At 41.9% G+C, this 22,113-nt stretch overlaps 2 protein-coding genes across 2 annotated transcripts in view; both read right to left on the bottom strand.

The window, feature by feature from the left end:
• Positions 1-7,444: 7,444 nt before the first annotated feature.
• Positions 7,445-8,035, bottom strand: LOC135116073 (knob-associated histidine-rich protein-like). The gene has a single exon (XM_064033284.1). The coding sequence runs from the start codon at positions 8,033-8,035 to the stop codon at positions 7,445-7,447; it is 591 nt and encodes a 196-aa protein (XP_063889354.1).
• A 276-nt stretch (positions 8,036-8,311) lies between these two features.
• LOC135116220 (sialin-like) overlaps positions 8,312-22,113 on the bottom strand; it is a 14,576-nt gene continuing 774 nt past the window's right edge. Inside the window, exons 2-12 of the mRNA XM_064033571.1 lie at positions 17,614-17,804; positions 17,383-17,481; positions 16,895-16,963; positions 16,189-16,344; positions 15,926-16,013; positions 14,424-14,644; positions 13,627-13,776; positions 12,724-12,856; positions 12,043-12,198; positions 10,690-10,775; positions 8,312-10,045 (exon numbers count right to left, since the gene is read on the bottom strand). Coding sequence (XP_063889641.1) covers positions 9,812-10,045; positions 10,690-10,775; positions 12,043-12,198; positions 12,724-12,856; positions 13,627-13,776; positions 14,424-14,644; positions 15,926-16,013; positions 16,189-16,344; positions 16,895-16,963; positions 17,383-17,481; positions 17,614-17,804 — 1,583 coding nt within the window. The 3' untranslated portion in view covers positions 8,312-9,811. The remainder of the gene's footprint in view (positions 10,046-10,689; positions 10,776-12,042; positions 12,199-12,723; positions 12,857-13,626; positions 13,777-14,423; positions 14,645-15,925; positions 16,014-16,188; positions 16,345-16,894; positions 16,964-17,382; positions 17,482-17,613; positions 17,805-22,113) is intronic.

The following is a 22,113-nucleotide window of genomic DNA, read 5'->3' as shown; positions in this document are numbered from 1 at the left end:
CGTACTCAGAAAGCAAGAGGAAGAAAAAGAGAGAAAAGAGTATAATATTATTATGCTCAAGAAAGAAAGAAAGAAAATGAAAGAAGGGTTACTAGATGAAAGGAGAAAGAAAAAGAAAATACATGCTTTAAAAAAAAAAGGAAAACAAGAAAAGGAAGAGGCGACAGACAGTGCACGTAAGAAAAGAAAGAAAGAAAAAAAACTACTCGTTAGGAAAAGAAGGGAAGACAAAACAAAACAATAAAAAGGAATAGGAACACAGTGGATAAGAGAGGCGAGAATGGAGAGGGGAAAGGAAAGCGTCGCAACGATCGGGTGGTGGTGATAGTGGTGGTGGTGGTGGTAGTGGTGGTGGTGGTGGTGGTGGTGGTGGTGGTGGTGGTAGCATGATTTATGAGGTGATTGTTACTCTTTTTATGACACACTGGCAGTAGTTATGATCCAGTGTGTGTGTGTGTGTGTGTGTGTGTGTGCAAGGGTGGTGGAGGGATGGTTTAGAGAGAGAGAGAGAGAGAGAGAGAGAGAGAGAGAGAGAGAGAGAGAGAGAGAGAGAGAGAGAGAGAGAATCTAATTTACTCAGACAATAAGGGCGGGACAAAAGCATTCTAATGTCTGGCCTCTGGAAGTACCTCGTTGGAAGCACAAAAATCTAATTCTCTCCACTCTGGACTCATCTCAGGATGGGGAGGAGCAATATCTGAATTATAAATGTCACCCCTCAAACCACTAAATTCTCCTTATACGTGATGCGTGTTCTGTGAAATTGCGCCACAAACTACTGTATTTTTTTTTTTCAGTCATTAACTTTACTATTTTCCGATTCGAATTTTAAGGAATATGGACAAAAATTATCGTACATCCAAATAAGTTATCGTACAAAAATTAAGATTCCATCATTGCTCCTGTTCTTTTTTTTTTTTTATCTTAGTTTCTTATTACCTAATGGTGTTACGTATGAGGTATTATGTTTATATACCAGCATATTCGAGATAATGTAACACTGGCAGGGTGAGGAGGGAAAGGAGAGACAGTGAGTTACCATTCTTTCCCACCTCCAGACAGATAGGTAGGCAGTATACAGACATGGGCGGAGAGAACACTGTAGGAGGTAAGTTAATATATCATCACAATATTCGAGGTAATGTATGACAGTGGGAAAACTAAACCGGAGGAGAGACAGTCACCATCTTTTCCCTCCTCCAGACAGATAGATATACCGAGCACTGTAGGAGGGAAGTTTATATATCATCAGAATATTCGAGGTAATGTGTGACAGTGGGAAAGGTAAACCGCAGAAAAGACACCATCCATTCCCGCCCTCCAGACACACAGGGGGTGAGTGGATACTGGCTGGGATGTGATGTAACCTGAGGTGTAAGGATGATGGATCTTTATTTCTGTAGCGGATGTTTACTGATGTTCCCTGCCAAGCTTTTAGAGACGGGGACTGCTGAGTGTTAAGTGTATATATTGCTGAGGGCGAGAGAATGAGTAAGCTATGATCTGTAGCCAAAGCACGAGTTGGTATTGTTTTAGTCACGCCTTTTAGAGGTAAGCTTTTTTATTTTATTATTTTGTTGGTATTTTATTTTATTATTATTATATTTTTTTATGCCATTACTTATTATTTATTCTATTATTCTATTTTATTCCATTATTCATCGATTCTTTTTGCTTATTTACTATCTATTTATTCTTTTTTTACCGTGGCGATGAACCAGAAGACGGATCACAAACACAAGAACTGAGAGGAAAGCAGTACTTCTGGTCATCCCAGTATCTCAGTCTGACAAGTGTGGATAGTCGATGTCACAGTGTTTGGTTTTACGTGTTCTCTTCTCTCTCCTCATGTGAATTGTCACTTGTGTCGCTTCTTAGATTCTCCTGCAATTCTTGTTTTTGCTAATCTTGTTTCTCTTCTTCTTCTTCTTCTTTTTCTTTTCAATCTCCATCTTCTTTTTCGTCTTCTTCTTCTTCTTCTTCTTCTTCTTCTTATTATTATTATTATTATTATTATTATTATTATTATTATCATTCTTCTTCTTCTTCTTCTTCTTCTTCTTCTTCTTCTTCTTCTTCTTCTTCTTCTTCTTCTTCTTTTTCTTCTGTTTATTTGGCACACTTGTTCGCGGCGGCCGTCGATCAGGAAGGAAAGTCAACGTTCAGTAAGTCAGTGTTTCAAAGGATCCCTCATGCCAATCAGTATTCAAAATAGCAATACACCGACGTGATTTCATAAACTTATTATTACTATTATATTTCTTTTTCATTCAAAGTTATTTTTGTCTGCCTCTGATGCATGAAAATTTTCTTCCAAGTCCCTGTCAAGACATTTGGGTTAAGAGCACGTCAGACCCTTCGCCTTTATATGTCTTCCATCTCTTGGATTAAATTAGATTGTGCAGCTTATCAGAAACAGCCTCATAAGGACCATGAGTTCTAATACGGTTTGTTCTTCCTTTGTGTTCCATGGTGTTGCTTAGAGTCATTCCCGCGGGAAGACTTCAAGCACGCACATCTCAACCTTGGAAGACACATTAAATAAATTGGTAGCAAAGTTCGAACCACTTACACAAGCACTTCGGGAGACATAAGATGAGTTAGCGTAAGCCTCCTGCCCAAGTTAACCCTAGCTTTGGGGGAATACATATAAAGCACACTAAAGCACATTACAGCGAGAAGTTACCCGCCTCATCTGGTCGTCTGGGGGCCGCGGCGTTCTGTCTTGCCCTCTCCGCCACGCCCGGGATCCGCCGCAGGGACCGTAATGAGAATTTATCTGATCTGGAAAACGTCGTCTTCCATAACTTCTCGAATTTGTTTACCCGACTGATGACGTCACGGGAAGGTTTCTCGCTGTTGGTTCCCGGCCAGCGCCTTGGCTCCTCTGTGAAGCCTTGACGTGTACTACAATGTGCTACACGTGGTAAGTCATGGAAATGATAACCATGTTGACGTTATGTTTTGTTTCTAATGAAATCCAAATACCCTGCGTCCTAAGTGACACATTCAGCCATGCAGACCCAACGTGTTTGGCTGCGGCGTCCAGCTTCACTACATTCTTATTGCTACACTTCACCTAAACGTTCATGGCACGCTAATAAGTACACGAATAAAAACATACTAGTGCCTTACTAAGTGATGCGAGATTGAAAGCAATCTCATGATGTCGAGTAGTTCGTCATTTTTGCGGCGTCAAAGCAAGAAAGGCCGTCATAGCAGCGATGAATTGAAATAAAACACATCATATGCATAAGAAAAACCTGCTTGACGAGTCTGCATCCAAGCATCATGATGTAGCAAACTCACATTTCAAAGCCAGCATTTCCCAGAAGCAGCATCTCCATCGTACCACTTTGTCACCATTGTCGAACACCACCAGCTTCCCACCACTGCCATATGTACACTATATATTTTACTTCTCTCCCATTTACTTCATGGTGGGTGGGATATATTGCCCATATTTTTTTCAACTGTATATCCTCTATGAGCGATGAGCCCTTCACAGCCCTCCTCGAATCCACTTCATAATAATAATGTGCTGGTGTGATCAAAGGTGGTCATCACGCTGCCTCGTTCAAGCCTGGTGCTCCACTTGACTCAAACACTGGGGAGTTTTGTGAAGCGTGTATTACAGAGAGAGAAGGGGGGGGGAGCAGACAGACAGATACACAGACAGACAGACAGACAAACGGACGGACGAACAGATAGAAAGAGAAACAGAAAGACAAAGGCAGACGAACACACACACACACACACACACACACACACACACACACACACACACACACACACACACACACACACACACACACACACACACACACACACAGAGAGAGAGTGATAGACATTTAGACTGATGTAGGGGACGAAATTTAATGCATTACAGTCTACACAAGACAAAACATCAATCAGGCACAAAGGCACACCTCACAAAACACTTTGGTGCAAAATGACCACCGCGGCGCAATAAGAGACTCACACATTTTTCTTCACGTCAGAACAAACTGCCCCAATGCTTGACTTGATACAAAATTCATCGTCGACGTGCCATTACGGGAAAAGAAAACGCATCATATTTTCTTTCCTCGAGGGCAAGCGGCATAACTGTATTTTGTGTCATCCCTGGAAACTGATACGCAAGGCTACCGCACCCTCCCTATACATCAACACCGTGCCTCCACGTACACTATATTTAATACATACATTTTATTTATACATTATCCTTTATATACGATGGGCTCTGATCAGAGGTACCAAAAAGTTGGAAAAAAGACTTCTTAGTCCCCGAAGAGCAGTCAGTACCGTACCAATAAGCATTTACACCCTCTTAATAACCAATAGTAATCTTCGATCACATTTTTTTCTTCTTTGATGATGAACATAGCTAACCCTGTTTTCCTCCCTCTCTAATACTTAAGTTAGTGTAGTGTAGTTAAAGAATAGCCATTAAGGCGGGTTCACACCAAGAGCGAAGCTACGCTACGCAAGCGATGCAGCAGACGTACTCTCGCGATACTTACTCCGTGAGTATCCACACTGTAAGAGATGCCGCCCAGCTCTGTGTTCAAACAAGCGTCACATCACTCAGTGGCTGCAGCTATGGGAGGCAGTACTCAGTGGCTTTTGAGGAGAAGGAGGAACAGGAACTATTAATGCTAACTCTAGCACTAAATAAATTACTTTCAGTCTTTTTGAATGGTTTTGGCAATATCCTCCCAGCAGCTGTCCTTACTTGTCGTATCTTTATAGGTCTCCGTGGTTATGTCATATAAGCACAGATATTTCCGTACTTCTTTTATCAGTTGTTCCATGGTGATTGTGGAGTGTGGAGGACTTGCAGTATATGACAGCTCCTTCGCGGCCCGTGACGAACATCGTCACGGACCTACCCCTACCACATTCACTGGGGTAGGAGTAGGGGCCCCGGGGATTTCCAGAGTACTCAAGTGCGCATGAGTTAACGGAGCTACGAGTATGGATAAAACAAAAAAATCACTGACTCGGCGACATATCAAGCTATGCGTGCGACGTAGCTAACAGCGCTTGTAGCTTCGCAACCAAGAGAGAGAGAGAGAGAGAGAGAGAGAGAGAGAGAGAGAAATCAAATTATTATCATAATAATCGTTACTATTATTATTATTGTTGTTATTGTTGTTGTTGTTGTTGTTGTTTTTGTTGTTGTTGTTGTTGTTGTTGTTGTTAGTTAGTTAGTATTTGGAGAAGTAAGAGATGTAAGAGCAGGAGGAGGAGGAGGAGGAGGAGGAAGAGGAAGAGGAAGAGGAGGAGTTATTGTTGAGTGAAGTGGGAAAAAATGCAAAATAAATACGAATTTTTGGATTTTGTTTTTCATTCCTTTGTCTTCATGCTTGTTTGCGTCATATGGGAAAAAGAAAGATAAAAGAAAAACAGGGTAAAGTAAATTTTCCACTATTGTGAGCCTTTCTTTGCCAGACTGGATGAAGGAGGAGGAGGAGGAGGAGGAGGAGGAGGGTATGTACTTAAGGAGACGAAATATTCACCTTTGTTTTGTTTCCACGTAATGCTATTAGGAATTCTCGGCACACCCATTACCAGGCCATTGCTCCGTGTTCCCCAAGGCTCGCGTCTGCCTCGTGAGCAAGGGAACATCCTCCTGCATCCTCTCCCCCATGTCTGTGTCTATTCCTGACGAAGATGGCAAATTGCATTGTTTTCCAGTAATGTTTCTTGATATACCTAGCCTCTCTTCGTCTCGCATCTAACTTTGGAACACAAGGGAAGGCTCTCTCTCTCTCTCTCTCTCTCTCTCTCTCTCTCTCTCTCTCTCTCTCTCTCTCTCTCTCTCTCTCTCTCTACACGTTCTTGAAGTAACAAACAAGTGGCGTTGCTTCCCTCGCTTCCTGATCCAGTGTGACGCATCGGGGCCACTCATCATACGTTACTCCCGCGCGGACCATACATCAGCAGACCGCGAGCTTGTCTTCGGTGTGTGTATTGACAGGCTTGAGTGACGAGACTTTCAAAGGGTCGCTGGAGGAAACAAGGGCCACGAACGGAAGGTTATATATGGGGGAAACTATAACAAATAACGTTTACTATGGCATATTTGTCCAGGACTTCCCCTTTGTGTTCCTTTTCCTTTATGCTCAACGCTATTGATGCCAGGGCGGCGTGTGTGTTTGTCATGCTCCGTCTTTCCCTCTGCACAAAGACAGTAATACTTCGTAAGCTCCTTCTCGCTTTTTTCAGTAAATACATTTTTCTCCCCCTGTGATGAAGGCCTAAAAGGAGATCTTAACTAACTTCCATCACGGGCAACATTTTCCTGCCTAGGTCTTCCTTATTAAATTTTGTGCTTAACAAGTACTTATAACATTTTTACTAACCAGCCGTACGGACCCAAAAAAGAAATAGCTTATTTTTTTCAGAAGGTGCAGGAAGGAGTAATAAGCCGCTTAAAGGAGGAGGAGCAAGGGGAGCAGGAGGAACAGTGTCGGGAGAGAGGAGGAAAGGAGAAACAAGGAAAGAGTAGAAAGGAGAGGAGGAGGTGGAGGAGAAAAAGACGGAGGAAGAGGAAAAGAGTAGAGATGAGAAGAAGAAAAGAAAAGGAAAAGTAGACACTAGAGGAGGAGATGAAGGAAGGAAAGTGTAGAAAGGAAAACTGAATAAGTTGAAGAGTAGAAAGAAAAGGAGGAGGAAGGGAAGAGTAAAAAGAAGAGGAGGGAGAGGAATGAAAGATGAGAAAGCGGAGAAGGGGAAGAAACGGAAGGGTAAAGAAGAGACGAGGTGTATAAAAATAGAAATTGAAATGACAGGAGAAGAAATGGAAGAGTAGAAAGTGGCGGCGGAAGGGAAGAATAGAAAGAAGTGGATGGGGAAGGGAAGAGGAGCACCAAGGAATAGTGTGGCCTGCATTGCCTCTCCATGGCCTGCCCACTGTCCTGTATAACCTTTCTATGATGGCTTCCGTGAACTTACACTTCCTATACTCCTTTCTTTTCGAAACTTGGGTGTCTGTGAGATGATTCAACACGATAGTCTTTCGCTTTGACTATCCAACGCCCCTTGCTTCAGATTAAGCACTGTACCTCATCTCAAACAATCTCGTTAGGATCATTTGTATACTGTTCTTTCTTCTTCCTTATGAACATATTCTGAAACGCTTCTTTGCCGCATCCCAACGATTTTTAGAAAGCTCTAGTTGACGGTACACGAATTTTTAAGGATGTTCTTACAGTTCTAGTGACAGATTAGCAAGGTTTAAGTATCATGAACAGAAGAAACACTCTTAATAACTTGGCTAATTATCTCTGTGACCTTAGAAAATAGTCGTGATGAGAGAGTAACGCGTTTGAAAATACGGGCCTCAGTCTGGTGGTGATGGTGATGCTGGTACACGCTGTTAGTCTTCGTAATCCCCCTTTATCTACCAGCCCACTAACATCAATTCACTATCTATTAATCAGTCCGCTCGGAACATCGACACCCGTGCCATCCATAAGTACACAAGCACGGGTGTTTGTTTTGGCTTGTTTTCCGATGAACCTCGCTGCGTGGCTTTCTGTGTAGCTTCCTGTGTGGCTCCCTTTGTGGCTCCCTCTTTGGCTCCCTGTGTGGATCCCTGTCTGGCTCCCTCTGTGGCTCCCTCTGTGGCTCCCTTTGTGGGTCCCTTTTGTGGCTCTCTCTGTGGCTTCCTTTGTGGCTCCCTCTTTAACTCCCTTTGTGGGTCCTCTTTGGCTCTGGCTCCCTTTTGTGGCTCCTCTTTGGCTCCCTTTGTGGCTCCCTCTTTGGCTCCCTTTGTGGCTCCCTCTTTGGCTCCCTTTGTGGCTCCCTCTGTGGCTCCCTCTGTGGCTCCCTTTGTGGCTCCCTTTGTGGCTCCCTTTGTGGCTCCCTCTTTGGCTCCCTTTCTAGATCCCCTTGTGGCTTCCTGTGTGGCTCTTGTTGTGGCTCCCTCTGTAGCTCCCTTTGTGGCTCCCTTTGTGGCTTCGTGTGTGGCTCTTGTTGTGGATCTCTTAGTGCCTCCTGCTGCGGCTCGCTTGTCCCGCTTATACATCACTTTATTTATTTTTTTTTTTTTTATTTATTTATTTTTTTTTTTTTTACACCGGTAACGGGACACAGGCAGGCCACACGCTTTCAATATCGGCGCACTTGCTTACCTCTGTCCCGGCGCACTTCAATCACTCCACTTGGCGTGTGACTGATTAATGACGCCCCGCCAGCTTTCATTGCATTACTGAGAGAAAAATAATAATAATTATGAATAAAAAATACTATATTGGAATATTCCCAAATCATGTCAGTGTGTAGGATGGAGTGATGGGGCTGCTTTTGTGTCATTATGTCTTTATTGTTTGTTTTGTCTTTAATTTCATGCTCTGTTTTGTTTTTTTGTTTTGTTTTTTCAGTTTGGTGACATTACAGAGGTGAGTGATTGTTATTTGCTTTTTAATCACCTTTTTGTATGATATGTAAGAGTGACGTGACAAAATTTTACATTGAAATTATTTCACTGGTCAAAGCAAGTCTGATTACTCTTTTATTTATTTATTTTTTTTTCGATTTCCTATGTGCTCGTTTCCAAAATTATGATATTGGTTTGGTTTAATAAATTACTGACGCTGCGTGGGAGTCATGACAAAAAATAAATGCTGCAGATGTACGAATAAGTGAGACTGTAGGTATAAATAATGAGTAGACTCGTGAACAAGGTGACTCCGTTAGCCCCCACAAATAGCACATCAGTATCTCCACACACCTCCATACCACACAAGTAAGTCTCCGGATCTTCACATTTTTTCTGAAACGTATGAACAGGATTCGACGACACTTCAGCTTTTGCTCACGCTATTAAATGAATATTGCTAGACAATGGGCCACATTCACAGTTTTTTCGTAAGCTACCCAATCACAGCGCTCCCCACGTTGGTAAAGCGCCCGAACAAACTGGATGGCTGAAATGGTTTTCTTGGTTAACTAGCAAACGACTCATTATTTCGAGTAGCAAAAAGTTAATCATTTCACGGCTAATTTTCTTCTTTTTTTTTTTTTCTCCATAAGCCTTTACAACTTTGAAGACACTTATTATTTGTACTAATGTTAAATAGTTATGTAACTTGTATACAAAATTAACCTCTTATTCTCTTTTTTCTCTATAATTATGTCCATGCAAAATATCCCTTATACTGCTCTGAAAGTTATCAAAAGACCATTATAGTAAAAGGCAGTGGCAGAAGACCGCTCATCACCTCAACTGACACACCTCGCCTGCATCAGCGCCCGCCACGTGGACCAGCCGCGGCCAAACTCACAAATCATCACTCAGCAGGCCTCGCCACGCACCATCAAGTCACATCGGTCTTACTTTAATAACAACGCTGTCTTTCACATATTTACAATTCAAATCACAACCATAAGCGACAAAAAAAAAAAGTCATTTTGAAGGCAATACATAAAGATAACAAAGAAAAATTACAAAATAGGAGTACAGTATGAAAGTAAATATGTTTGTAGAACACACACACACACACACACACACACACATACACACACACACACAGAGAAAGAGAGAGAGAGAGAGAGAGAGAGAGAGAGAGAGAGAGAGAGAGAGAGAGAGAGAGAGAGAGAGAGAGATGTGTAATTACCTGCATGTCATCGAGGTTTTGCTTATAATGAAATGGAATAAGAGAAAAAAAAAAAACCTAAGTAATGAATATGAATGAGATTACATTAACATTATACACTGCAAATAACCCTCCTCATCATTTTTTTTCCGCATGTGTTGATGATATAATGTTTCAGGCTGATGCAATAAGAACACAAGCCTTATCTACACTATCTCAGGCTTATCTACTCGTACAGGGATCAGACATTTCTCCTCCGTTTCTCCATCTTCTTTCTTTTCGTCTACCACGCCTCCGTTCGTCACTTTCTCCTCGTCGCAGGAAGTCTTGCCGTAGTTCCAGGGCTGTACCTCGACGGAACTGAAGACCACGAAGAACAGCCAGCAGAAGGTGTGGATGGAGCCCGTCAGCCAGAACACTCCTTTCCACTCCTCCAGCGTCTGAGATGGGAGATGGTGAGATGGGAAAGGGCTGGTTCCTTCTCATCTTTACCCTGTCTTTACCTTGGTACTTTCTCACCTTGGCACTGTCTAACTCTGGCATTCCCCACTCAGGCACTGTCAAACCCTGTCATTCCCCTCTCAACCACTGTTTAACCTTGCCATTCTACTCCCTGATACTGTCTAACCCTGGCACCCCCCTTCCTGGCACTGTCTAACCCTGGCATCTCCACTCAGGCACTGTCTAACACTGGCATTCCCAACTCAGGCACTGTTTAATTCTAGCTTTCCTTCATTCTGGCACTGTCTAATCCCGTCACTTCCTTACCCTAACCCACACTGACGCTTCCTTACCCTGCCATTCCCTAACCTCTGACATTTCCTCATCCTGGCATTCTCACCCTTTGGCACTCCCTGACCTGTTCACTGCCTCATCCTAACACTGTCCCCCCTTGGCACTTTCTCATCCTACCTTTTCACTTTGGCATTCACACCTTGGCACTCTCTTAACTTCCCTTAACTTGGCACTTTGTCACCCTATCTCTGGCATTCTCTCATTTTCTAATCCTCATGGTCACCCTGAAACTCTCTCACCCTAACAATCCCTCATCCCTTAACCTGGCACTCATTACCATGGCACTTACCTGGTCGGCAGTCATGGCACCGGCGATGACTGGCACGCACATGGACACTGCATAGGCGATCGTGTTGGTGATGCCCATGCTGGTACCTGGAAAGAATGGTGCCAGCGTGACGGGAGGAGCACAGGTAAGATTGAGGGAAGATTTACTTGTACCTTTTAGCAGAGAAGGTTACGTAGTTGTAAGTCTATATTTAAGGTTTTAGATTAGTATTTTTTTTTTTTTTTTTTTTTTTACCTAAAGTGATTCTCGAGCTTTTTTACTAGGTACTATTAAGTGTGTTTTGAGTTTTCTTTTTTTTTTTTCTTGTTATTCTTTTTTCTTCTTTTTTTGTTTTTCTTCTTTTCTTGATGTCGTTGTTTTTGTTGTTGTTGTTGTTGTTGTTGTTGTTGTTGTTGTTGTTGTTGTTGTTGTTGTTGTTGTTGTTGTTGTTCTTCTTCTTCTTCTTCTTCCTCTTCTTCTTCTTCTTCCTTCTTTCCCTCCCTCCTTTCTTTTTTCCTTCCTTTCTTCCTTCCTTTCTTTCTTCTTATTGAATACTCCCAAGAATACGAAAAAAAAAAAAATGCATACCTAGCTCACAAACTCTTCCCTAACAACTTAAAATCCTAGTTAGCACAAATCAGCCTTCAAATATTCAAAGTGAACCGCTGCTCTCATAAATCGTGAAGAAATCAGTCTGGGATGTTTTATTCGGTATTATTCGTGTCTCAGCAACTTCCCCACATGTGACACGCGTACCCAGACTGAGCCCAGACAGAGAGACGCAGCCTTGCAAACCTTTCTTACCACTATAAAATAAATGAAAAGGAAACTCCTCTCAGACGCAATTTACAGAAACCACAAAGGATACAGAGGACACAATGTTATCAGCTCTCTCTCTCTCTCTCTCTCTCTCTCTCTCTCTCTCTCTCTCTCTCTCTCTCTCTCTCTCTCTCTCTCTCTCTCTCTCTCTCTCTCTCTCTCTATATATATATATATATATATATATATATATATATATATATATATATATATATATATATATATATATATATATATATATATATATATATCCATCTATCTATCTATCTATCTATCTATCTATCTATCTATCTATCTATCTATCTATTTATCTTATTAAATTATCTATCTTCATACTTACATACCTACATACTTATCTATTTATATATCTACATATCTATCTATCTACCTGTCTATCTATCTATCTATCAATCAATCAATTTATCTATCTGCCTATCTATTTGTCTGGCTATCTATCTACCTACATACCTACCTGTTTATCTACCTATTCATCTATGCATCTATCTGGGCACGTAATAGTTAATCCATCTATCCATCTCCCCACATCCTCTTTACCTGAGAAGTTCGGGGACAGGTCATGAGTGTTCGCCAGCTGACCAGAACACATGGCGCCGACGAAGCCCGAGCTGAGGCACAAGACCACCACTGACATGGTCGTGTTGCAACCCATGTAGCCCACCAGCACGATGAGGAGCCCCGGCAGGAGCACAGCTGGGGAGGGGAAACATTGCTGTGGACACTCTGTACTTGCTGCTCGTGGCTTATTGTTGGAGGGAGGATCTCGTGAGTAATTCAGAAGATTGGTCTTTTAGAAAATGTTCATCGGTGCTCTAAAGGGTATTCTAAACTAGTGTCATTTTGTTCTTCTTTTTAAGGTTATAGGGAAGGTTGGCCTTTAAGGAAATACTGATAATTATTGGCATTCAAAAAGCTTATAATAATAATAATAATAATAATAATAAAAATAATGATAATAATAATAATAATAATAATAATAATAATAATAATAATAATAATAATAATAATAATAATTAGCACAGAAAATGCCACACGTAGGCTTGACGTCTCCTTGCAGATTCTCTTAATTTCTTGTGCTCTTATGTTATAACAATAATAACAATAATAATAATAATAATAATAATAATAATGATAATAATAATAATAATAATAATAACAATAATAATGATAACAATAACAGTAATAATAATAACAATAACAGCACTCTTAGGAACTCACAGACGGTGCAGAAGAGTCTTCTGGAGGTGTGCACGCCGATGCGGCCGCTGCTCACCAGCCAGTCTCCCAGAATCCCCGAGGCGATGCCAACCAGGAATTGCGAGAGGAAGGGCAGGGAGGAAAGCAGGCCGGTCTGCGGGCGCCAGGGTGGGGTGGGGAAGCAGGTCAATGGATGGCGAGAGAAGTAATGGAGCAGAAAATTCAATCAGGGAAGGAGAACAGAAATTGAATAAAAGACAGCAAATGGCGTAGGGAAATTAAATCTAAAATGAAGAGAGAAAATGGTGAATGAACATTTTTGGGACAAGGCGAAGCAGAAACACAACGGTGATAAGACAACTCAGTTGATAAAAGAATTGGTATTAGAAATGTATTAAAACCGATGTAGACTGACAAAATGGAAACGCCAAAACAGCAACAAGAGCCATGTAAATAAATCAAAGGTATAGAAAACTGACAATATGAAAAAAAAATAAAAATATATGAATATATAGATTCTTACCAGAGAAATTCAGTCGCACACATAACGTACCTCACGGAAAGCAAATGGAAAAAAAAAAGAAAGAAACTGGAAGAAAAGGCAAAAAGAAGAAAAAAAATAATGCACGCAAATCTAGTCACGCACACACACACACACACACACACACACACACACACACACACTCACACACACACACACACACACACACACACACACACACACACACACACACACACACACACACACACACACACACATCACCTAAAATACAGTCGTAAAAATCAAAAGAAAAAAGCAACAGAAAGAAAAACGGGGAGAGAAATAAACATCTACCAGACACACAAAAGTTTCTTCTCTATTATGGAAGTGATAAAAGGACCCAATATTTCCTGGCACCGCGTCGCCCTTTGGTCCACACTCACGCTGGTGATTGAGAAGCCAAGGATGCTGTCCATGTAGGAGGGAAGCTGCGTCAGTAGGAGGTTGAAGCCGAACATGCAGCCAGTGTGAGCAACGGTGATGGCCCAGAGTGGAAGGCTGCTCAGAATGGCGCACCATGGGGTCTGGGTGGGCTGTGGGGGAAGGGGACGGAGGTGTGAGTGAGGGGAGGGGCGGTGGTGAGGTGGTGAGGTGGTGAGGTGATGAGGCCGTGGAGCTACATTGGTGAAGAGGCGCTGAGGAGAGATGTGATGTGTGAGATGAGGGACCCGGAGACAAAATTGCTCTCTCTCTCTCTCTCTCTCTCTCTCTCTCTCTCTCTCTCTCTCTCTCTCTCTCTCTCTCTCTCTCTCTCTCTCTCTCTCTCTCATTATACGTAAATTATTTTGCTGATGAATTTTAAGCATGGTGACTCAGAAATACACATACGCCAGTCTTCCCCAGTGCTGTCATCCAATTCATTCAGAAGCAATAAATAGTTGGAAAATCTGTCACTAGAGGACTCTGTAGTTACCTAACACGTCTGAAAGCACTATCTGTTATAATAATACACGTCACATGTAAAGGACGAAAACATCTCTGGTATTTCATGATTCATCTGTGAATGTTCTATTTTTACAGCAAGCAAGCAGATATCTCACGGTATGAAATTATTACACCATGACAGCTGCAATATGTGGGAAGTCTCTCTCTCTCTCTCTCTCTCTCTCTCTCTCTCTCTCTCTCTCTCTCTCTCTCTCTCTCTCTCTCTCTCTCTCTCTCTCTCTCTCTCTCTCGTTACTTTGGCCTGGCTCTGCTCCGCCCTGATGGCCTCCAGGATGTATTTCTTCTCCTCGGGGCTGATCCTCGGGTGGTCCTCTGGGTTGTCATGCATCAGGAGGAACCATGCGGCCACCCACACCAGCGACGCCCCGCCCGTAATGTAGAAGACGGCGGGCCACCCCATCGTGTCGGCGATCACGGCGCACAGGGGCAATGTCAAGATGGTGCCCAAGGAATTTGCTGTGAGGAAATATAGGAATGAATCTCTATATACTTCTACTCTCACGACCCTCCTTCTTTATGGTGTCCATCTTTCTAGCGCAAGAGTTCACCAGTACCTTCACTGTAATTCCTGTCACTGGTAAACACAAGATATCTGTATACCTCAACTTTCACTCCCTATGCTGTCCATTTCACTAACGCAAGAGTTCACCATTTCCTTCATTCTTTCATCCTTTTCACAGGTACAGTCCGAAACTCTATTTGTGTCTGTTTTTTTTTTTTTTTTTTTTTTTTGTTTCAACAGAGTACTTTACTAATGGAACATTTCCAGAACTAACACTGACTTTGCCTCTGTTTTGAGCTCTCTTCTGTGATAATCGTTTTTAAGGCTAGGGGAGAAGGGGGAACGGCAAATCAGCAAATTTTTTCTTCCATTTTTTCTACCCTCGCTCAACCTCTCTCACACAAGAAAAAAAGAAAAAAAAGAAAATAGAACACCTTCCTATATATAGATTGGTAATGTATAAACTTTTCTTTCCTTTTTCCCCTATGATCGATCTCCCTCACGCATAAACATAAACAGCACACCATAAAGCACTAGGTTGATAATGTGCAAGATTACTGGAGGGTCATGTAGCCTTGGACCTCACAATTTTAAGCTTCATGAAGGAATCTGGACCGCCATAACAGCATGTGCTAATAGGATAGTTTCGATCGCTAATCACTTAATAGCTGTTGTGATGAAGGTACTTACACGGCGGTAAACCTCGCTATAAAGGCTGTACGTCGCTTATTGCAGCCCAGGGAGGTGCTATCGAGGGAGTGGGTGACTAAGAGAAGTGAGTAACTCTTTAGGCAGCACTCAAGACGGTGTGAAGTAAGGATAAGACAATGCATGGCCACTCCAGTGCATGTGCAAGAATTAGGATCTCTTGCACAGTATAGTAGTAGTAGGAGTGGTGGTAGTAGTGGTGATGGTGGTGGTGGTGATGGTGGTGTTAATAGTAGTAATAGTAGTAGTAGTAGTAGTAGTAGTGGTAATGGTGGTGGTCGTGGCGGTGGTAGAGGTGATGATAGTGATGGTAGTAGTAGTAGTAGTAGTAGTAGTAGTAGTAGTAGTCGTAGTAGTAGTAGTAGTAGTAGTAGTAGTAGTAGTAGTAGTAGTAGTAGTAGTAGTAGTAGTAGTAGTCGTAGTAGTAGTAGTAGTAGTAGTAGTAGTAGTAGTAGTAGCAGCAGTAGTAGTAGTAGCAGCAGTAGTAGTAGTAGTAGTAGTAGTAGTAGTAGCAGCAGCAGACTTACACATATAGGTGAAGGACATAAAGCGGGGTCTCTCAAGGGGAGGAATCCAGCGGGCAACCATCACATTCATTGCTGGATACACGACGCCCTAGGGAGAGACATAACATCACACTCACTCTCTCTCTCTCTCTCTCTCTCTCTCTCTCTCTCTCTCTCTCTCTCTCTCTCTCTCCTCAGAAACCCTTAAACTCAAATGTATCAAAGAAAACCTTAACAAATGCAGGTCCACTCGCCAACTGAGAGTCACAAAGCGGCTTATTTACATTGACTAGACCGATGGCGACTCTGAGCAGGATGAAGAGGATGTAGTGCACCCTCGCAGCCACGGGGATGAGCAGTGTGAGCAAGGCGGAAATAAGAATGGATCCCCCAAACACTCTCTTCGTGCCGTACTCCTCCGCCAGACGCCCGCCGGGAATCTGGTGAATTTGAAGAAATGAAAACAGAGCAAATTACAAGGGACTGTTATGGAAATAATGGTAGAAATAATAATAATAATAACAATAATAATGATAATAACAATAGTAGTAGTAGTAGTAGTAGCAGTAGTAGTAGTAGTAGTACCAGTAGTAGTAGTAGTAGTAGTAGTAGTAGTAGTAGTAGTAGTAGTAGTAGTAGTAGTGGGGTGGTGGTGGTAGCAATACTAAAATACAAATAGATTATGACAATGACTAGGTTTTCGAATAAGGAAAAGAGCAATAGGATAAAAAAAAAAAAAAAACGAAGAAAGTGAGAGTGGGAAGGAGAATCAAACAAAAAAAAATTACGTTGACGAAAAGAAAAGAAACGAGAATTCTAAAGAGAGGAATCTAACACAATACTGCTGGTCATATTATCAAATAAATCTCTCCTTTCCGCTCACACTCTATAAGGAACAATCAATTTCTAAATAAAAACTACTGGATTCCTCATGACAAGGTTCTCCAGATAATAAAATGCTTAGGAATGTGAATATAAGACGTCTCTCACATTTGTAGCGAAGTAGCCGTAGAAGAAGGCACCAAGTACCATCCCTTTCTGTGTGCTGGTGAGCGCAAGCTGGAGGGAAAAAAAAACAATAAATATCCAAAACTGAATTGTCTGTGTACATAAAGTGAGCTGGAGTTGAAAACCGGTTGGGTTTGTATTTATTGTTAATTTCGTGCCATTTGAGATGGTGTGTGTATATGTGTATGTGTGTGTGTGTGTGTGTGTGTGTGTGTGTGTGTGTGTGTGTGTGTGTGTGTGTGTGTGTGTGTGTGTGTGTGTCTGTGTGTGATTTAGCATTCTCACATCCTGAAAATTAAAAAATAAGTAATGAATATCTACCTAATTTATATAGTAACATGATTTTTCTTCCCTATAGCACTCAGTTACGATACAAATGCAACCAAAACCAGAGAGAGAGAGAGAGAGAGAGAGAGAAGAAGAGGTCTCTTAATCAGCAAAGTTGCATCACATCACCAGGCGTCATGCACCTTATCTGAATCCTCGCTCACGTCCCAATCGTCTTGTTCCGTCGCATTAAAGGCAAGATTCCCAAACTCCTCGTAGTCTTCGTAAGCCGTTGCGTTCATCTGAAATGATAAGAACACTTGTACACTCCCTTAGAGCATGCAAGCAATATTCATCCTATATTCAGTGAGGGAAGAGTGAAAATTATAATTCATATGAAGTTTTGAGGTGAAGGTCATGTAGTTGCAACGCACATTGGAGGCACCGGTGAAGGAGGAACAGTAGGCCTTAGGGACAGCTCCTCTGGTCGCATTGAAGGCACCCCGTGAATGCACTGGCTTCACCATGGCAACGATGGCGACAGACAAGTTGATCCTGAGGATGTACAGCACCACCACCCCGGCGGAGGTGAGCAGCGCGAGAGCCACCCGTGCCGGCACCGCTTCTGCAGGCGAGGAAACAGAGTCATTGCGTTGCCTCCTTTATTTTGCGCCGTGCTTGATTCTCCCTCGTGATCACTGGCCTCTGCGTGTGTGGAGCAGCCGCCATCACGGAAACGAGCGCTTCTTTTATTCATGTGAAGGAGACCTGACCTGAGGCTTGCGAGAGAAAAACACGACTTGTTATTCCCAAGAAGTAAATACACAAGAAAACTGAAGATTTGTACATGACTTTTGTAACCGTGAAGACACCTAGAGAGAGAGAGAGAGAGAGAGAGAGAGAGAGAGAGAGTGAGAGAGAGAGAAAGAGAAAGTGTGTGTGTGTGTGTGTGTGTGTGTGTGTGTGTGTGTGTGTGTGTGTGTGTGCCTACTCCCGCCCAGAAAAAGAAAGCACAAATGTATACCACGATGCAGGAAGAGGAAATGCACCATATCTTCTGGGTGGTATGTTGCCTCATAGATGAGTACTTCGCGGGATGGACAGGCCTGCCTCTACGTATTTAGGGCTACCCTGACACTTTCGTTGTAAGTGGTGTGTGTGTGTGTGTGTGTGTGTGTGTGTGTGTGTGTGTGTGTGTGTGTGTAGGGAGGAGGGTAAGTATTATTGTTGTTGTTGTTGGTGTTGTTGTTGTTGTTCACAGGTGTTATGGAGCGAGTTTGTTAACGGAAAATAAACTTGCCCCATAACACCTGTCTCTTTTCACCTCCATCTCCAGCTTATTGTTGTTGTTGTTGTTGTTGGCGTTGTTGTTGTTGTTGTTGTTGTTGTTGTTGTTGTTGTTGTTGTTGTTGTTGGGTCGGGAGAAGTAAAGAGACTTGTAAAAAAATAAAGCAAGAATTAAGCAAACTAATTAATTTACTGAATAACAAATAACAAAGAAAGAAAGAAAGAAAGAAAGAACAAAGCAAACAAACAAATAAAGCAGGAAAAAAGTCTACACGTGTCAGACAGTATATAAATAAAAACAAACAGGAGAGAGAGAGAGAGAGAGGAAGGCCAAAACCTGATATGAGCAAAGTATGCGGATGCGTTTGTTTACTGCCAACAAAATATGCAAAATAACCCTACCCACGTCCTCATTATTTCTTCGCTGTTGGGCAGGGTGGAGATGGGACCCAGACAGCCGCGCATTAGACTACTCAGCTCAAGGAGATTGTTTTAAGGGTGACTGATAAGGCGTAATAAAGTCCACCCCATGGTAAGGCAATGTTCAGTAAGTATAACAGACAGATTTACGTTATGTATCTTAATGAGGTGCTTTCACAGAAGTATGCCGCGAAGAAGGAGATGCCCAAAGTCTGAAGTTTATATTCGTGCATGTATGTAAGGTCCATGAAGATCGAGTAACTATTTTGTTGTGTATATATGTACAGACAAGGCATCTTGACAAACCGCTCGTGTGAAGGGAGGCTAAGAAGCGAGACATTCGTGCATTTGATCCCCGTCCCATATTGAGAAACGTTTTGCCCTCCCCACCACCACTCTTTTAAAAGCCCACAGAGGTGATTAGACAAGTCATCAAGAGTGTTTTTCTTCCCAGTAATGTGGAAATCTCGTTAATATGTCACTGGAACCGTAAAAAGCACCCTAAAAAAAAAACGTATAATTTCAGCTAGAGCCTTTTGAAAGTAGCTGAGGTGTGGACAGAAGTGTTTCAGAGTATGGTCCACAGTGCGACAAGTGGCAGACGACTGGCTCTCCTCAATATGAAAGGAACGCGAACAGGAACCAGAAAGGAATGATAAACCAGTATTGGGAAAGAAAATGTTTGTAGTAAAATTGTATAAAATCTTAAGATAAAAAAAAAAAAAAGTAATGGAGAATGTAATCTTGGTTCTTTCATTTCTCTATATACTTGCGGTTACTGGCTCAAAACAAAAGTTTACAGGAAATAAAGGCGAATTAATTTATATAAAGTTTCGATGCTCATATAAACATTCATAAGAACATAAGAACATAAGAAATAAGGGAAGCTGCAAGAAGCGACCAGGCTTACACGTGGCAGTCCCTGTATGAAACACTCCTACCTATTTCCATCTGTTATCCCCATCCATAAACTTGTCTAATCTTCTCTTAAAGCTCTCTAGTGTCCTAGCACTAACTACATGATTACTGAGTCCGTTCCACTCATCTTCCACTCTATTCGAGAACCAATTTTTTCCTATCTCCTTCCTAAACCTAAATTTTTCAAGCTTGAACCCGTTATTTCTTGTTCTACACTGGTTGCTGATCCTAAGAATTTTGCTTACATCTCCCTTGTTATAACCCTTATACCACTTAAAGACTTCTATCAGGTCCCCTCTTAACCTACGTCTCTCTAGAGAATGTAAATTTAACCGCTTCAACCTCGCTTCGTAAGGAATACTCCTCATCCCCTGTATCCTTTTAGTCATTCTCCTCTGTACTGATTCTAATAGACCTATATCTTTCCTGTAATGTGGGGACCAGAACTGCACAGCGTAGTCTAGATGAGGTCTGACCAGCGCCAAGTATAACTTTAATATTACTTCCGGCCTTCTACTTTTAACACTCCTAAAAATGAATCCTAGTACCCTATTTGCCTTGTTTCTGGCTTCTATGCATTGTTTCCCTAGACGGAGTTCAGAGCTAACTAAAACTCCTAAATCTTTCTCGTACCCTGTACCTACCAGAGTTTGGGTGTTTAATGTGTACCTATTGTGTGGGTTTCCTCTACCTACGCTAAGCACTTTGCATTTATTGATATTAAATTGCATTTGCCATCTATCCGTCCATTCATTCATTCTATCTAAGTCTGTCTGCAAAGCGATGGCATCCGCTTCTGACCTAATTAATCTACCTATCTTTGTGTCATCCGCAAATTTACTAACATCGCTACTAATTCCACTATCCAAGTCATTGATATATATTAAAAATAATAATGGCCCTTTTTTATTCATATTTACATACACACATACCTGCATCATTGATTTATTAAATACACGTATATTGTTGTTATCATTACCTTTGTTATTATTATTATTATTATTATTATTATTATTATTATCATTATCACCATCATCATCATCATCATCATTATAATCATCATCATCACCATTGTAGTAGTAGTAATAGTAGTAGTAGTAGTAGTAGTAGTAGTAGTAATTGTTGTTGTTGTTGTTGTTGTTATTGTTGTTGTTGTTGGTGGTGGTGGTGGTGTTGTTGTAGTAGTAGTAGTAGTAGTAATAGTAGTAGTAGTAGTAGTAGTTGTTGTTGTTGTTGTTGTTGTTGTTGTTGCTTTTACCTACCTACACACACACACACACACACACACACACACACACACACATCTAACATGCCCACATACACGAATGCACCACACCAGCATCAGTTCCAGTTATAGCCAGCGTTTACCAGTAAATAAGAAGGCCACGGTAGTTCGCTCATTCCCCCACTTCCCTGCCAACAACCCACCTCCCGCTGGCCCCCACCCCCTCCCTTACTCCTCTCTTTCCTCCCCTTGCTCCCCCACCTGCCACCCCCGCACAGAAGCACTGGCAATGAGGCAGTTAAGCGTTACTAAAGGCTACTTGAAGACCAAACGGCCACTTTGCGCGTTAAGGTGGTTATCTGAGAGAGAGAGAGAGAGAGAGAGAGAGAGAGAGAGAGAGAGAGAGAGAGAGAGAGAGAGAGAGAGAGGAGGTGGGGGGAGAACGGTAGGGAGTAAAAAACGGTCAGACAAGAGAGCACACAGATAGCGTTTCGTCTTATTAACTCCTCTCGTCCAACTGACTCTGACTTTTTTAATTCTCTGTCTTATCGCCGCAATGATCTTTCTTACTATCTTCTACTATTATTTTCACGTTAACTGCTCTTCTGATCTTACTAACTGCATGCCTCCCCTCATCCCGCGGCCTCGCTGGACATGACTTTCTATACTTTCTTTCACCCTTACTCTGTTCACCTCTCTAATGCAAGAGTTAACCAGTATTCTCAATCATTCATCCTTCTTCTGGTAAACTATGGAACTCGCTGCCTGCTACTGCATTTTTTTTTTTTTTTTTCTTCCTATGACTTGAAATATTTCAAATTTTCAGACACCTATCCTGCAATTATTGATAATCCTTTTTGACCTCACTTTTAGTACTGACACCTCAGTGGGCCTTTTTTTTTTTCTCTCTCTCTCTCTCTTTCTGTTGTCCTTGGCCAATGTCCCTCTTACATAAAAAAAAAAAAAAACGATAGACATGACATTAGGAAAGACAGCCAGACAAGCAAAGAGACAGACTCAATTTCAAGCAAACAAGCAAACAAACAGACAGACATGAAGACTGAAAAACAACATTAATTTCGGG

The sequence above is a fragment of the Scylla paramamosain genome, chromosome 30 (genome assembly GCF_035594125.1).
Source record: "Scylla paramamosain isolate STU-SP2022 chromosome 30, ASM3559412v1, whole genome shotgun sequence".
In the NCBI taxonomy this organism is placed as follows: domain Eukaryota; kingdom Metazoa; phylum Arthropoda; class Malacostraca; order Decapoda; family Portunidae; genus Scylla; species Scylla paramamosain.
Note: the sequence above shows the minus strand (reverse complement) of the source record. Positions and strands in the feature narration are given on the sequence as shown.